The 17628-nt window shown below is 41.0% G+C and overlaps 1 protein-coding gene across 1 annotated transcript; it reads right to left on the bottom strand.

Annotated features, from left to right (window-relative positions):
* Nucleotides 1–1755: 1755 nt before the first annotated feature.
* On the bottom strand, nt 1756–17101 carry EXD1 (exonuclease 3'-5' domain containing 1). Its single transcript, XM_039552934.1, has 5 exons — nt 16839–17101; nt 13618–13709; nt 11076–11203; nt 7327–7506; nt 1756–2915 (listed from the first exon to the last, which is right to left on the bottom strand). Exons 1-5 carry the CDS (start codon nt 17018–17020, stop codon nt 2619–2621), a joined length of 879 nt encoding a protein of 292 aa, XP_039408868.1. The 5' UTR covers nt 17021–17101; the 3' UTR covers nt 1756–2618.
* Nucleotides 17102–17628: the final 527 nt, after the last annotated feature.

Below are 17628 nucleotides of genomic sequence, written 5' to 3'. Positions count from 1 at the left end.
CGCTTTGTCATGCACTAAGAGTTGCATCAGAGGAGCTCTGGACGAAATAGGCCTCAGTGTTAATTGCGAAGATGCTTTGGAGTGTAAATACGGTGTGGCCATCAGCTGTTCAGCACCGCTGCCTTCCAAAACCCATTAACTAGTACACTAACAGCAAATCCTTAAATGGATGATTAATCCAAATCACCTACTGCATAGCGATAAAAACCTGTATTTCATGACTAAGCTGTGTCAGTCCAGCGCTCAGTAGGTACCAGTGTCCTTGTTTTGGCTGGGATGGTGTTAATTTCTGAATAGCTGGGACAGTGCTGAGTTTTGCATTTAGAATAAAAACCTGATGTTCTGAGTTTTGCTAAGTCGTGTTTATCCTAAGTCAAGGACTTTTTTGTTGTGTCTCATCCTCTGCCACTAAGGAGGAAAAACAATCTTGGGAGGGTTCACAGCCAGGACAGCTGACCCGAACTGACCAAAGGGATATTCCATACCACAGAACATTATGCCCAGCATAACTGAGGGGAGCTACCTGGAAGTGAGGCCGATCTGGATTCAGGAAGGGGATCTGGCATTGGTCAGCATGGGGTGAGCAATTGTATTGTGCATCACTTGTTTGTTTTTCTTTCCCTTTTTATCATTCTTACTATTTACTACTATATTTTACTTTGTTTTCAATTATTAAACTGTTCTTAACCTACGAGTTTTACTTTTGATTCTCTGCCCCATTCCACTGGGGCAGAACAGGAGGGAACAGCTTCATGGTGCTTAGTTGCCAGCTGAGCTTAAACCACCACACACAGTTACTAGGAAATAAAAATAGGACCATTGGTACTGCCCCAGTAAAACTTCACTAGAGTTGTCCTTAACTAGTGATGGTAACTGTACCTCTAACTACAAACAGGAGTTGCATTGTTGGGGAAGTGTGTGTGATTTGGTTACATGTTAGTACCACACTTAGAGCTGGCCCTGAGCAGCATCATTATGGCTGATGGACCATTAAAAAAAAAAAAACCCCTCTTTTTTCTTCTTTAAGAAAATAGTAACTTTCAGTCTCGTGCATCAGTGAGCAATGACTCCATTCCAATATATTTCTTTTCTTTATGCCATTCCCAAAAGAGAACCAAAGGGAAAGCTGCACCCATATTTGCCCAAGAAAGTTTTGCTACTTGAATCATTATAGTGGCATAGATGCAATTATACTGTGAAGTCCCTCTTGGAAATCCTTATTCCAGGATAATGCCATTCCAGTCAGAGATTTAGTCCTGGGAAGAGGCTGAGAAAGCAGCTCAGTCTCTTACCAAGAAGGGTGGCCTCAGCAATTACTTTGTATCCTGTAGAGACATTCCATACCACTCTTCTATATCCCAGACTTGGTGCCTTCATATCGCAGCTCCTCTTCCCTCCCTCCTTCCATTATCTGAGGTATCATCATTTTCTGTCTGGTAATAGGACTGGATGGACCTAGATGATTCTGGTTGTGGAAATACAAGCTAAGTGCTCTTGATCTGTCTCTGACAGAAGAGCCTGTGTGTTCCACATTGTACCCCACTGATCTGTGATAGCCCATCACTGCTTGGAAAAATCCTGCTTCAGTTAAATGACAAAGAGAAAACCTTGACTGTTTTTCTGTCACTCTGAGAAGTGATCAAGTCCGACCTATAGTTTCAAATAAGACTTACTTAAATACTGCTGGTATAGTACTTTATGGGGAGAGGTAAAAAAACCCAACACACCAGAAAACCAACACGTTTCCCCTAAAACCAGTTTTTAAAATGTGCAGATACATCATAAACACAGTCACACCAATTTACATCCAAAGAAAACCAACTCAAACAGGTATTGGCATGTACACATGTGCAGATGTCACATCCCTTCCAACCTGGTGTCATTCCCACCTTTGCAGCCTGATGCCCAGATTGTTCTTGGACTGCAGTCTGGTTGGCACAGTGACCTTTGACCTTTTCCATTCTTCCCTGTTCTACGTTCATCAGTGTTCATCGGTATGTTAGAAAACTTGTTCCAAGACTCAGGCATGGCCTACCTTAATTTTGTCCTGTGGTAGAATAGTAGTTTGCCTTAATACTTTATTTTGCTTGGGGAAGGACTGCTCTACACCTCCTAAACTGCTATTTCCACACACTTTGTCTATAGACACACAGCAGAGTGGTGTTACAGCCTTATCCACACAAGTTGGATGCGGCAGCGCTGGCAAACAATGGTGGTGGTGGTCTGCAACTTTCAGCAGCAAACGGCTCTAATGAGAATTTTACATAACTGCAGCAAGTAACAAAAGAACCAATACAGTTTAACAGTGGTCTGATAACAATGCAAGAAAGTCACTTTTAAAATCAAAAATAGCTCTTGGAAAAAATGGATCTCAAAAATAGACCTAGAGAAGAACAGTCAGACATAGCAGGAGTTTGCTCCAAAAGACAGACCACCATTATTTCCATTCAAAAATGGAATGTTGAATTACCTGTCATTGTAAAGCCAGGAGCTTTTGTTTGACACCTCTGCAAGGGGAATAGTCCCTTTTTTCACTTAGATGTCTCCAAACACCCAGCCTAAGCTCATCAAGTCACCTGTGTCAGAAATTAAATTCATACAGTCTGCCTAAGGTCAGTTTAAGGTCCTTCCACAGATTTTACTGTGTAAATTTGATTTTCAAGCTCTGCTTTGACAAAGTACATCCTTGACTGTTGGAGGATGTGATTTGGGACTCCGCTATTTTTTGTGGGAAAGCAATACCCATCATCTCTGTAGTTTCCATCCTTCTGTGTATTGTTCCTTTCTATTAAATTCCATGGTTTGATCAAAAGCCCATCCTCATTCATTTTGTAGTCTTCTATTGCTTTCTTCCTTCTCAGCTTCTGGATGTCTGCCAGCTGACACTGCTCCTCTGGCAGCTCCATGCAAATGGGCTAATAAGGAAATAGAACCAGAAAAGAAATCAAATCAATACTTATGAAAACACATACTATACTTTTGTTAGAACCAGGGATGAGCTCCCGCTGTAATTAGCCAATGGAACGCACCAATCCTTCTGCTATCGTATACAGCACAGCACTTTATCTAGTGCAGCTTTACCAGGAGTGCACAGGGGATATCAACTGTGCTGCACATGGGTGTGCAGCTCCCCTGTGGTACCAGAGCTCTGCATGTGAACTGTCACCTCTTAAACAAGAGGACTCTGCACTTCTAGGAAAGTATTTGCTTCCCTACACCGATGGGTTCCTAGGCTGCATTTGCTTCTTTGAATTTAAGTCCTAAACAAGAGAACATGTCTGCATTTCCAAGTACATAACAACTGTCAATATGAATCCACAAGGAGGGTTAAAAAGGTAGCACACATAGCTCCTTTACTAGTTCTTTTCTAGTGACAGAGCTGCAGAGAAACAGAAACACATTTTCCTAAGTGTGTGCATCCACAAGAACAATTAGTGCTGGCAGACAGTTACACTGAAAATGCAGGAAACTGCCAAGACTTTCAGGGCGGGAAGTTTGTGTTTGCTCCTCCCCCTCAGCACTATGGAAGATTATCAGTTTCTGAAAGACACGGAAGAGGGACGCTGAGGGTTTTGATAAAGAAGCACTGAGGATCAGAGGTCACTGCTTTGCATCTGGTTTGTGGGTAAAAAGTCAGGGAACATCCTCCCTTTACTTTAGGAGGGAGCATCCACCATTCAGAAGACTCAACTACCACTTGCAGGTGATAACACAGGAAACCACAGAAAGTGTCAACATACCTTTCCAAAAATACCAGGACCAATGAGATGCCTTTCTTTTTATTTCCTTCCTTTTTATTATTTTTTTCTCTATTTTCTTCTTAATTCTCTTCTGCAAGTACTACATCAACAGGAATGTTGTGAACCACTGGCAATACTTTACTGTTGCTAGTAAATCAGACTACAGGCACATGCAATTATGCATAAGTCTGAAATCAAGCACTCCTGAATATGTTGAAGACCACAAGGATGATCTGACCCTAGCAGGAGCTGTGCATTTAGTCAGAAAGTGATTCTGGTATTTTGCCACCAATGGAGGCCTGATAGAGGGTATAGAAACTTACCACTAAGAAAGAAAAGGTGCATGTGGCAAATTGACTGCAGAGATTGGGCATACAGAGCCAAAGAAAGGGTGGTGACAATTGACAATTATATTCATCAGCCTTCTCTTCTTCACACTTGTCTTTCCTCAGCTCTCAGTGGATTAAGTGATCCATAAGGTCAGCTAGAGATGGGAAGGGGTGTGGCTCAGTATTCCATCCAGCTTCAGTACTCCATGTTTAATGAAGTCTCATGATTGAAGCTGTATCTGTGTACTTGTTTTGCAAGTATAGTTTACAAGGGAGTGTCATAAGTTTGGCAGATTGGGAGAAGGAAAAAAAAAAGCATTCTTCTGTGTGACGTCACTCAGTAAGACCAGAGGAAACAAGAGCAGGCCAGGGAAGCACGGCTCTGTTCGTTGCTCTAGTAAGGCAGCATGTACTCAAACAGCTCTGTAGCCCAGAGGCACAATAGAAGGCATGTCTGCGTAAGAAAAGTTCCCTTTGTCAGAAGCCTGAAGACCTGGTGGTTCTGCTCATTCAGCACAACCCAAGACCTAAAAAAAGAATAGACAAGGACCCAGAAGATGCTTCCTTATCTGGAGTGATGGAAGTTAGTTGGTTTCCAGATCTGGTCATATCCTCCAAGTGCCTGTAAATCAAAGAGCCCACAGTAACTTGGAGATTCTCTTTCCTAGTGACTTTCACTCCCACAACTTTCAAGTAAAGGCTTGATGTACCACAGATGGTTCCTGTTCAGTCCCCCTTCCCATTTAGCAGCTAAAGTAGCGCAAGGTACCTTTATGGCCCTAGAGCATTTATTTGGCTTTGCTGCAGTACTGCTTCAGCAACAGAGGCCTCTCTTCCAGTTCTCCAGCACAGAGACAGGATAGTAGATAACATATTTCAGGTTTCCAAAATGTTTCCCTAGCATGGGTTTGTTGTACCGGAGATCCCTTACTTCTGCTGAAGTAGTGTTGGAGCTGCACCAGATCACATCTGGAGAACACAGTCATCAAGTGCAGGAATTCCAGTGTTGCTGTTGTTTGAGACTGGCTCCAACAAATGAAGTCAAGCTCATCACACCAGACTGCTGTTCACCAAGGGCCCAAGGTGGGGCACAAGTGTAAATTGTAACTGGTCAATGTAAAAAGTAAAATAGTCCAGTAAAAGCATTTTCCAGGTGACTTTCAACTGTTGCTCCATGAAGTGCATGAAGGCATAACAGATTTTAGTGGTAAATAAACTTCTACATAAACATGAAAAAGCACTACAATAAATGGGAGTGGGTATGTGGGTAAGTACTTTGACTATTCATTCTGAGAATCAGATCTGAATTAAGGCTTTTTGATTCAAGGAATTAATACAGACAGCTAGAAAACCTGTAATTGCACAAACAAAGGGTTTGGTTTTCCTTTTTGTCTTAGAATGGATTTAGCTGAACTCATCACCTTGAAAAGGATTCCCTCAAAGATAACTTTGTTTACTTACTGAGTGAAGAAAACTGAAGTAACAGACAAGATTTAACTAAATCACACTCCACATTTGGAGTTTAAACATGTATTGCAAGCAGATTTCAAATAAAGTAGAAGAAACTTTTATTCATGTGATCTACTCACAAGATATAGAAACAACAGAAAATTATTATCAGTGAAATGACAGTGAAAATGGCTACTTTTACTACCCATACTAGATTTCTAAAGTGGTTACTTCAGAAGGCAACTGCTTTAGAATGCAGGAAGTATGACAACCAGATGAGATATCAAATAGATCTTCAAAATACCATTTGAAATACTCAGGATTAAATTAATTCCTTGGCTAATCTTATGGAATAAATGGATTTACAAAAGGGTTGTCTTCAGCAAGCTGAGAACCACTTTAAAAATTCTACAAATAGCCCAATACAAACCAGAATTTGTATTCTCTTCCCTTTAACAAACTGTTCTTTTCCCTCGTGCCATGCCTACTTTTGCATGCATTTCACATTGGAAATTCATATGTCAAGCTAATTTTTTTCCATGACCTAGGAACAACCTTCTTTTTTTGGCAGCTTTCCTCTAAAGAGAAAAGGTTTCCACATATAACTTCCCCTCTTATATCTGTGAAGCAACTATGACCTCTTGGGGTTATCTAATCTACTCCTAAATCCTCAATAATGGGATTTACTGCTCTGAGCCCTTAAGTAATTCCCAAAAAATTTGAGTCTGTGCTTCAAGGCTTTGTCAACCAGGGCAAAGAAAAATACAATTTTTTTTCATGAAGATAAAACTGCATTCTCTTCTCCTAATAAATACTTCAAGACATTCACAACTGCAAACATAAGGCACTAAAACGATTTAATCATGTTAGTTCGGTCTCTTTCTGATGAATGAGGATGTTTGACCATACACTTTTCACCCAAATTTAATACCAACAATATCTTACACGGTTAGTGCAAGCCCTCACAAGGTTATTTCATTGATCAGACAAAGACCACACCAATACCACTGCTTGTTTGGTTTGCATGGACCTGTTCTTTCCAGTAGTGCAATAAGTCAAGCTCTTTCACCAATAATCTCATTTCCTCCACTTTCTGCTGTAAAAATTAACAAGCAATTACAGAAGTGTCCACCATCCAGCCACTCCAAGGTACCTGAACATGCACTACTACTAGTTCTATGTAACCACAGATGAAAAATATTACTTTACTCGATTCTTCACTGGTTTTTTAAGATAACAAATGTGAGAATAAATGAGTAGGACCAGTATAACTCAGTGACACTTTTATAGAAATAAATATCTTTGGTCAACAAACATTATTCAGAAACAGACAGCATATGCAAACCAGCTCAGCAGTGAAGTTGATAGGAGAAAAATAGAACAAGATATGGGGACCAAACACTTACCAAAACAAAGCAACTCTGTCAGCTGCACATACCAGCACTTTACATCTGCCTGTTGCTCCTCATATCCTCACATGTACACAGCCCCTATTGAGCCCAGTGGTTCTCATCTCTGAGGAGAGTGAACAGAAGGCACAGGTGACTGTGCTCATGCCTTAAGAGCTGCAACTCACCATCCACAAGGCAAACGTGGGGTGGGTTCTGCCGCTGAACTAACAGGAAATGGAGCTAAGGAGATACAGACACCATCACTTCTGCTGCTGCACATGGGAAACAAGGTATGTAGCATAAAGCAGGGTGTACAGCTGCAGAAAAGGAAGCTGCTGTGACTTGGTCCTCCAGAGTTTATCCATTAGAGCCTTAGATCCAATCACTAACCAGAGAAATAAGCAAAGATATACCTACCTTTGCACTCACATGGTGATCTCCAGACCCAGTCCAATAAGCATTTAAATAAGCTGTTAGGTCAGACATCAAGTTATCCATTAGAGATGAGTGGAGCAGCAGAAGGTATATAGCCTTCAGGACAAATGCTTTAAGCAGGGAAGCTAGGAAGGGTCTCAAGAACCATATGTCAGGATTCTCCTGTGTATCCCAGTGCAAATGAAAATAGTTATTGTTGTGGTTTAATCCCAGCCACAAATTAAATACCATGCAGAGGTCACTCCCCTCAACCCCCATCATGGTAGGGAGGAGAATTGGAAAGAAAAGACAAACCTTGTGGGTTGAGATAGAATAGTTTAATAATTTTTTTTTAAAAGAGCTAATAATATAGTAGTGATAAGTGAAGGGAGAAAGAGAAATAAAATCCAGGAGAAAAAGTGATGCACAATATTCCATCATTGAGCAGCAATCAGCTCCCTACCAGGTAACTCCTCTGGTTTAAATACTGGGCACGGCATTCTGTGGTATGGAATATCCCTTTGGCCAGTTTGGATCACCTGTCCTGGCCATGCTCTCTCCCACTTTTTTGTGCAGCTCCTCATGGCAGAGCATGGGAAACTGAAAAGCCCTTGGCTTAGGGTAAGCACTAGTGAGTAGCAGCCAAACCATCAGTGTGTTGTCAGCACTATTCTCATACAGAATCCAGGAATCATAGCACTGTACCAGTTACTAAGAAGAAAATGTACTCTGTCCCAGGACAGTTATTTTAAGTTGATAAAAATTTAAGAAAGCTTTTCATCATAGACTTCTGCAGTTTACAACGTATTTCCTGATGTTGATCTTTATTTTCTGTGCAACTGAATGTTTTCAGTTTCTAAGGCCATCTGTGTACAAGCCTGTGGTGGTTAGAGAAGCAGAAGTTTGGACGGAGGGATTGCTTCCTAAAGGAAAAAAACAGCAAAAAACCCAGCCAACAAAAACACAAACCAAAAACCACCACACACCTATTCCAGCATTTAATGCTAGGTTCTCTCTCATCTATCTCTGAAACTAGGTTGGATTCCTAAGAGCTGAAATAAAAGATCTAAAGGCAAAAAAAATACTTCTGTGAAGGGAGCTGGGGAAGCAGCTAGGGATAGAAACATCATCAGCAACCATAAATGAAACCAGGGGAACATGAAAATAAGCCCCAGTTAAACAGCATGACCATGATACCCTGGGCAAAACTGTCGCTACAGAGTGGTTTACACTGGTATACTTACTGCATGCACATTACACAGTCATTTTCCACTTTTAGTCTTCAGGGCAATGGGATGATTTGGTCTGGTAAACTAAGGAAGGCATGTTGTCATTTGGCTTAGATTTGCCATCAGAATTCTCAAAACAGAAATTTTGAGAGACACTATTGGAATTCTAAAACTTACATAAAAATAAAGCTGTGTTCAAATTAGAGGTTTCACTGAGTAGCTTTTATAGCAATATCAAATAACATTTAATCCAGGCTTTTGAGAAAGATTTGAAGTCTATGAACAAGTGGAAGCCCACTTGTATTTACTGAAGAAGTTACAATACCAGAATGAAGGAAGAAAAAATGCTCTTGTAGGAAAGAGATTGTTCCTATTCAGTAAAAAGTCTTGCCTGTGTAGTGAGGTCTCATTAAGTATCTAGTACCCTTATTTAATAGGTTCTTTGGAAGTCTTCTCACCCCACCTCAACCCCTCCCCAGCACAAAAAAGCAAGGTCACGTGATTAAAAAATCCCAGCAAAAGGATAGAACCATAGTATAATTTATCTTAGAAAAATCTCAGTTATCATCGAGTCCAACTGTTAAGCCAGCACTGCCAAGTCCACCACTAAACCACATCCCTAAGTACCACATCCACACATCTTCTAAATACCTTTAGGGATGGTGACTACACCACTTTCCTGGGCAGCCTGTTCCATTGCTTCCCTTTCAGTGAAGTAACTTTTCCTCATATCCAATCTAAACCTCCTCTGGCACAACTTGAGGCCTTTTCCTCTTGTCCTGTTGCTTGTTACCAGAGAAAAGAAACCATTCCCCACCTCACTACAACCTCATTTCAGATACTTGTAGAGAGCAATAAAGTCCCTTCTGAGCCTCCTTTTCTTCACACTAAACAACCCCAGCTCCCTCAGCTGCTCCTCATAGGATTTGTGCTCCAGAGCCTTCAGCAGCTCTGTTGACCTTCTCTGGACATGCTCCAGCACCTCAATGTCCTTGTCATAGTGAGGGGCCCAAAACTGGGCACAGGGTTCAAGGCATGGCCTCACCAATGCTGAGTACAGGGGGACAATCACTGCCCTGGTCCTGCTGGTCACGTTCTTTCTGGATTTTAGTAAGGCTTTTGATACTGTCCCTCAGAGTATCGTTCTGGACAAGTTGCCCAACTGTGGGATAAGTCCATGATGCTCTGGGTGAAGAACTGGCCAAAGGACAGAGCTCAAAGGGTTCTAATGAATGGAGCTACATCTATCTGGCTGGCAACTGGGAACAGTTGAGGAATACCATTGGTATTCCTTGTGGTTCAGTTCCAGAGCCTGTTCTGTTCAGTATATTTGTCAACAATCTGCATGCAGGAGTTGAAGGCACCATTGGCAAGTTTGCTGATCATACCAAACTGGGAGGTGTTGCTGATTCTTGAGGAACAAGAGACCTTGGAGAGGGATCTACATAGATTGGAGCATTGGGCTACAATTAATGGGATGAAATTTTCCATGTTGAAATGCCAGATTCTGCATCTAGGATGGAATAACACTGGCCACAAGTATATATTGGGAAAGTGGCTGGAAAGCAGCCATGCAGTCAGGGACCTGGTTGGCAGCAGGCTCAATGGGAGTCAGCAGTGTGCCCTGGCATCTTGGGAGGCATCAAACACAGCATCACCAGCTGGTCAGTGGAGAAGAAGGTGCTGAGCTCTTCTCCCTGGTATCCAGTGACAGGACACATGGGAATGGTTCAAAACTGCATCAGAGAAGGTTTAGTCTGGATATTAGGGAGCATTTCTTGGCTGAGAGGGTGGCCAAACACTGGAACAAGCTTCCTAGAGAGGTGGTCAATGCCCCAAGCTGTCAGTTTTTAAGAGGCATTTGGACAATGCCCTTAATACCAGCCTTTAACTTGGCCAGCCCTGAACTGGTCAGGCAGTTGGATTAGATGCTCATTGTAGGTCCCTTCCATATGAAATAGTCTATTTAATCAAGCTTATGTTCCCCGGATCTTATAAGTTCTTGGCCCATCAAGTTTTCCCATGCTTGTCCCCATCTGAAAGATTAACAAAACCAAGAAAAATAGAGAATGATGGTTTGGTTGCTGAACTGCACAAGAACTTTCTCATTCTAATAGTGCTGTCAGTAAAAGTTCCCCTTTTCCCCATTTGACTCAGGATTCATTTTAAGCAATTTGCTCTGTCAAAACTAGGTTTTAGAATTAGTCAAAAATATTAAGATATCCAGAACATTTTCCCACCCGAGTTATATATATATCCTGTATTGTACAATCTTTAAGGTTCTTCAAAACCTGAATTTCAAATGAGCTATTAGGAAATACCAGCATAAGCACTGATGCCAACTAATGGTTGCACCTGTCTCCCAAGGCAGTGTTACAAAATGTCCTTAACTACAGCAATTTAATCACTGCTTACTGCCCTGCTCTTAAAAAAAAAACAAAACCCCCTCACATTAACATCTCAAGATAGCCAAAGGACAGCTCACAGCTGAGTCTTCAGAAGGTGCCTCACTGAATCATTCACTGAAGTTACCAGCTGTCTGCACTTCATGATGGCATCCCACTTGGAAGGTATCTTCACCTGTAATGTGCAGACATGATGCAGAAGGAAGCCACCAGTTGTCACTGAAAACTGCAGAACAGTTGCAGAGCATCAGCAACCTGTGATGGAAGGGATCAATATGCCATGACCAATGTCCATTAATCCAAGGCAAAGAATGTGGAGGTTTGACAGTGGTGTTGCATATTAGGAGTAAAGTGTGCTACAAGCAAATTAATCATCATTCTGACTGCATGCAGTTGCAGAGCTAGCAATCTGACTCCTTAAAGCTGTTATGTAAAGGGGTAGATTAAGTTTTAAGAATTACTTATATGAGTTTTATGTTGTAGTTGTCTATGGCTCCTTCTAGCCCAGTACTCTTGGTATCAGAATAAACATACGGTGATACTTTCCCAGGATACTTATGGTTTTGCCTTTTATCCAAAACCTAAAATAATGATGGAATATAAGGAGAATATAGTGAAAAAATAGGTAAGTTGTCATAAACCTTTTTCCTATAACCTGATTTTGCCAGTAAGACTCATCTTTGACAGCACACAGAGCCAGAAGGAAAGCAGGAAACAGCCTCCAGCAGCAACTGCATGGCGTGGTGTTTGCTTGTTTCTATTCCCGGTTTCATCCTTTTTACCTGTTTGCATTGATCTGTGGAATCAGATAGCAGCAGTGAGCTCTTCACTTGTGCATTTTCTGGTTAAATCTTAACTCATAGACTCATGGACTTCTGTCTTATGGAAAGTCTCAAGCTGTCAAATTTTCTGTATTTTTTTCAGCACACACCTTTAGGAATAATTGCAGTATTTATTTTGGTAGTACACAAACATGCAACCCACATTTTACAATAGGCAGGGGTTTCAGAGTGTGAGGATACCCAAAAGGTTAGGGATGTAAGCACTGACAACAGCCAGTTGCCTGCTCACTATGCAGCTTTTTAGACTGTTGCAGCCCAACATGGACACAACCCCTGCCCCCAAGGAAGTAAAATGTGAAATAGCAGTATCAAACTTCCACAAACTTTATCAAAAGCTACTTCAACTGGTGATTTTTAAGTATTATAAGAACATCAGTAGGGAAGACAGTGAACATCAGAACACTGCTACACTCTAAATGGTGTCTTAATTATATCAGTTTACTTATTGTAAGGAACGAACTGTTGCAGCAACTGGCCAAAACCAGGGATAACATTTTTCAAATTGTGCAGGCAGGATTCCATGTAAACCAGAGTTCTTAATTCCATTGCTTCATTTTTTTTGCAGAGTGTCACTTGTACATCCAGCCGGTTCCCATTTTAACAACACTGAGAAGCTGTCTCTAGGAAGTGCTTCACAAAAAGCAGCTGTGAGAATTTGCTCAGAAGTACCTCCCAGTTATTTTTCCAGCAGTACAGAGTAGAAGACAAGACAGCTTAATTCCCCAATGTCAGGTACACTACGGGCTACCTGAGATCAGACTACGTCGGTCGCTTACGTCCATTAGAAGTAGGATTCAGGCCAAGGAATCAGAATAATTGAATCTCCGCCTAGAGAACTACCAGTGCGAGGAAAGCAGGCATGGCAGCTCATACCGAGACAACAGAACAACGAGTGCAATTCTGTGTACCTTGGATCCTAGGGTGCGTAGTTCTGGTTAATTATTTCTACTGTTTCAGTTACATGTTCTAGCCAGTACCTTTGGGACTGCTGGTGGGAATTTTCAGCTCTATCTTTTTCATACAGTCAAGACTTAAAACTGACTGATATTTGATCTGTAATGAAATAACATAATTTTTAAGGGCAAAAGGCCAAACTAAGATTAGAAAGTAACTGAGAGAAACCTGTGTCATAAAAAGCTTACTACATAGCCCAGGTTAGGGCTTTGAGGAGTTACTACAGGCAGTCATATCTATGACATGAAAAGTTAGTATATATGCAAGGACAAGTCATACATAACTATGTATGACATATCCATGCCCATTATGAAGGATCATAGCCATTATGTTACTTTCTTCTCTCTCAAAAGGCTCTTAATTCTCCTGTTAGTTACACATTAACCACCACACCACCAGGGCCAGCACCAGCAAAATCAGATTTTTTGATAACTTGGCCCGTTCCCTCATTTTACCAGCTTTTACCAGCAGATGCTTCCCAGTGCAGGATGCCTGTATCTGAATCTGTTTCTATGCTTGTGCAAGGGGCAGAAAGAACAAAGAACATAAAGCACAAACTGACCTGGCTCCTGGTTAAGTCACAGTAGCCTCAGGTTGTTCCGAGTTTGATCAAGAACAGTTAATACATCTTAAAAACCCCGCACATTAAACCTGCTGCTATTATTAGACAGTAGCTACCTTTTAAAATGGGTCTACACAAGATTCTAACTAACACTATCAGCCTTGCCTGTGGTTTCTTTCTAGCTAGAAAGAAACTTTGTTCAACAACTGTCGCATTCTAGCAATGTTGACCTTCTCTGAGAGAATGCCCTGAAGTTTGTCTTGGTTAAATTTTTGTTCCCAACCAGAATATTTGAAGGGTACCTGTGTATCCAAGACACTGAAGGACACTGTACTGGTGAAAGAGACAGTCTGAGACACATTGGCAGCCATGCATGACTTGAAGCATGAACTGTCTGATTTAAATGCCTACAGTCTAGAGCGTGACCACAACTCTGTTATCTGACAAAAAACCTGGCTGTTTAAAAGTGAGCTGCAGCATTACTTTTTGTCATTATGATGCACAATGAAATAAAAAGATTTCCATTTAAAATATTACGTGCACTAAAAAAAGAGTGCACCCTAATTTCTAGGCTTGTCTAGGGAAGGGAAAAGACTGTTGCAAAGACAAAACTAAGAGACAGATCACATCAGCCCGTGCTCATTCTTTTTTTACTCATGTCCTTTGGTATTTGAATTTTTAAATATAAAAGTGAATGGACAGTGAAATAGCTGAGACAGTTAGCATCTCAGCTGTGGAGAATATACAAACAGCAGACTATTCTAAAATGACCAAAGTATATATTTTATATAAAAGAAGATGTGGATGTCCTATCCCTGGAAGTGTTCAAAGCCAGGCTGGATGGGGCTCTGAGCAACCTGATCTAGTGCAAGGTATCTCTGGAACTAGATGGTCTTTAAGGTCCCTTCCAACCCAAACCATTCTATGATTATATTTTCTCTCCCACTACCCAGATAAATGCAGCTAACCTTTCTTTAGCCTATACAGGTTTTGCACTCTTGTCACCATTCTCTGAGAACAGAACGAGCTGATTTTGGATCTGTGCCTGAATAGGTAAACACCTATTCAGGTGTTATGTATGTGTTAGAGCAGGAGCCACACAATCAGATCAGTGCCTGACAGCCAGCACAAATCCAAAGGGCAAAGCTCTTATTGAGCTTTAAATTATCTATCATGCCACATACATTTCAGGAACAAGTGTAAGATTAAAATAGTCACCAAAAGGAATGCTCACTGGCTGAAGCCCTTTTGATTTCTCCAAAAGATCAGTTGTGCTGCTCAGCCACTTTTACGTTTGATAACAGCTACAGGATAAACATTTTGGAAAGCAGGTCAGTTTCCTTCTGATGTCTGCAGATAACAAGCTCTGTACCTACCTTTGTGTTACCATTGTTCTCTCAAAATACATCCTGTTCAGACAAACCAAGAGATAACAGTCTCGGGGAAAAACATTGTCTAAAACAAAGACTAGGTACATTGCTTGACTAATATCCACACTATCTCCGAGGGAATATTTTGAGCGATCTGAGGCCCTGAGATGGCTCTCTAAGGAAACACAGGGACAACTCCATAGACCACAATCTGCTTGGTCCTGTGTCTATTTGTTTGTTCACTTCAACACCTTAAGTGCACCTGAACAAGCAAGACAATCAAACAAAACACAGAAGTCAAAACATCATTAAAATGTCCATGCTGGTGAAATGTGAAAGAGAAATATTTCATGCAATACCCTCTACCTCTGTTCAGAAAATTAACTGCTGTATATGAAGCAACTCCTTAATTCAGCATGCATGGTTCTTACAGAAGATCCTGAAGCTACCCAACAATAAGCTTATTTTCCACAAAAAAGCCCCTATCTCAGATAAAATCTCACATTTATTCTGAAAATAAAACAGGAAAGCAGAATTTGAACAGATGTTCACTACAAAGATCAGCAACAGTCTTAAGGTAAGCTGGAGTTCAAGGGACAAAGAATGAAGTACCTGACTGGAGCCCAAGAAGCACACAATTTAAATATCTGTAAGTCTTTACCCTGAATCATTAATATTTGATCCATTAGTTAGTTAATTGGAGGGCAATTATACAAGTTCACCACTATGAAAAACCAAGTTGCATCACTGAAACTTTACTGTAATCAAATGGAAGTTACTAAAGTCATAAAAAATGGTAGCATCACAGGACCATAAGGAAGAATAAACTATTCAAATGTGGTCTTGTGAAAAGACTCAAAGCAAAGCCATCTAGGAGCATGGGTCTGCAGGAGTTTGAAACATATTTTTACTAGCTTTCTGAAGGCACGATTATAAATGTTTTGAGAGCATCTATATAACTCTAACTTTCCTGTGCAATTGTTCTGGAACTGTTCCACCACAGTTGAAATGCTCATAGGAAATTCTCCCTGAAACCACAAGCTGACAAGGAAACAAACCAAGCAAATTCTACCTAGGAATACTACTGGGAAACAAAAACCAAAACCAAAACCAACCAACCAAAAAAAAAAAAAAAACCCCAAAGAAAAATGTGAGAGATAAGAATTGTAAACAATAGTTTGGAAGAACCTTTTACCATATACCCACCACCTTGTTCACCTCTTTAGAGCTGAGAAAAACAGACTTGGCACAACTGAGTTTGAAAATCAGAATTATACTCAATGTTGTGGCTCCCCCAGCAAGTACATCCCATCCCTTCTCCTCGTGTGAAAGGCAGGAAGGATTTCAATATACTTGAAAAGCATTGCTGTTCCCCTCCCTGAATCTGGTTAATTCAATGACAGAAACAATTTATATTCTAGTGCTGAAAAGCAACATTTGAACGCTTGTTAAAGACTACTTAAGACTAATGACTTAAACATCCCATCAGGAACAAAGTCAGTATTGAACTACAGCTAATAAATTTACAGACTATTACATATAGCATAAAGCAAGTATGTAGAAAAAGGCAGAATGGAGTAAGTTAATCACTTGGTAAGTCCAGTAGATGCCTTCTAGCTAGTTCCCCCTCAGCACTTTTCTCCTGTCCCCAAAGCAAAGCAGATGCCAATAGAAATGCACAGGACCTTCGTACATTAGAAATGTTTTTCTTAAATAATCCCATATTTATGCCATTAGTGAAGGAGATAAACAGATCATTTAATAGACATGCTTTTGCCTGAGCAAATAAAAGTAAGACCAAGTTAACATGAACTTTAGGCATTTTAACTTCCCAGCACAATCCATAGGGGAAAGTTTTGCACATACACAACAACATATACAATGAACTTGCCTTCAGAATATAAATAGGGGGCACTCATCTCAACTGATTACCTTTGGAATAGTTACTTTCATTAGCAGTCTCATTGGACATTAACTATTATTATTTAACCAGTAAGCTTTAATGCAATACAGTCCCAAGACCTTCCCAAAGTGAGTTATTATTATTATTTCACTTACAGATAATGGGGGAACAAAAGCTGTGTGATTTATACACCGTTTTAATTCCTACTGATTTTTGGAGAAAAAATGAAACTGAATAATTCAGATGTGACCCAAAAAAGGAATTGAAATGATGACCTATAGGTGGGCACGACCCCCCTGCCCCAAATGCAGTAAGCAAAGCCTCACCATTGACTATTCCACGACCAAAAATGATCCTTAATCTTAAAGTGCTTCTGCCAGTTTCCAAGTTCTTCACTGAAATGAAGGAGGGGAAAAAAATACAGACATACATCAGGTTCCATTCTTTGGGGTAAAATATTTATCATTACCTCTGACCTGCTGGAAAGCAGCTCTGCAGAGAAAGACCTCGGGGTCCTGGTGGACAACAAGCTGTCCCTGAGCCAGCAGTGTCCATGTGGCCAAGAAGGCCAATGGTGTCCTGGGGTGCATTAGGAAGAGCATTGCCAGCAGGTGCAGGGAGGTGATTCTGCTCTACTCAGCCCTGGTGAGGAGGCCACATCTGGAGTGCTGTGTCCCATTCTGGGCTCCTCAGTACAAGAGAGACATGGAGCTCCTGGAGTGGGTCCGGTGGAGTGCAGTGAGGATGAATGGCCAACTGGAGCATCTCTTTTGTGAGGAAGGACTGAGGGAGCTGGGCCTGTTCAGCCTCAAGAAGAGATGATTGAGTGTGGACTTCATCAAAATCTATCAGTATCTGAAGGGAGGGTGTCAGAGGATGGAGCCAGGCTCTGCTCAGTTGTGCCAAGCAACAGGACAAGAGGCAATGGGCAGAAATGGATGCACAGGAAGCTGCAACTGAACATGAGGAAAAACTTCTTTACTGTGCAGGTGGCAATGCACTGGAACAGGTAGCCCAGAGACGTTGTGGAGTCTCCCTCA

Source organism: Corvus cornix, chromosome 5 (assembly GCF_000738735.6).
Source record: "Corvus cornix cornix isolate S_Up_H32 chromosome 5, ASM73873v5, whole genome shotgun sequence".
Classification (NCBI taxonomy): domain Eukaryota; kingdom Metazoa; phylum Chordata; class Aves; order Passeriformes; family Corvidae; genus Corvus; species Corvus cornix.
This window is presented reverse-complemented; position numbering and strand designations above follow the sequence as displayed.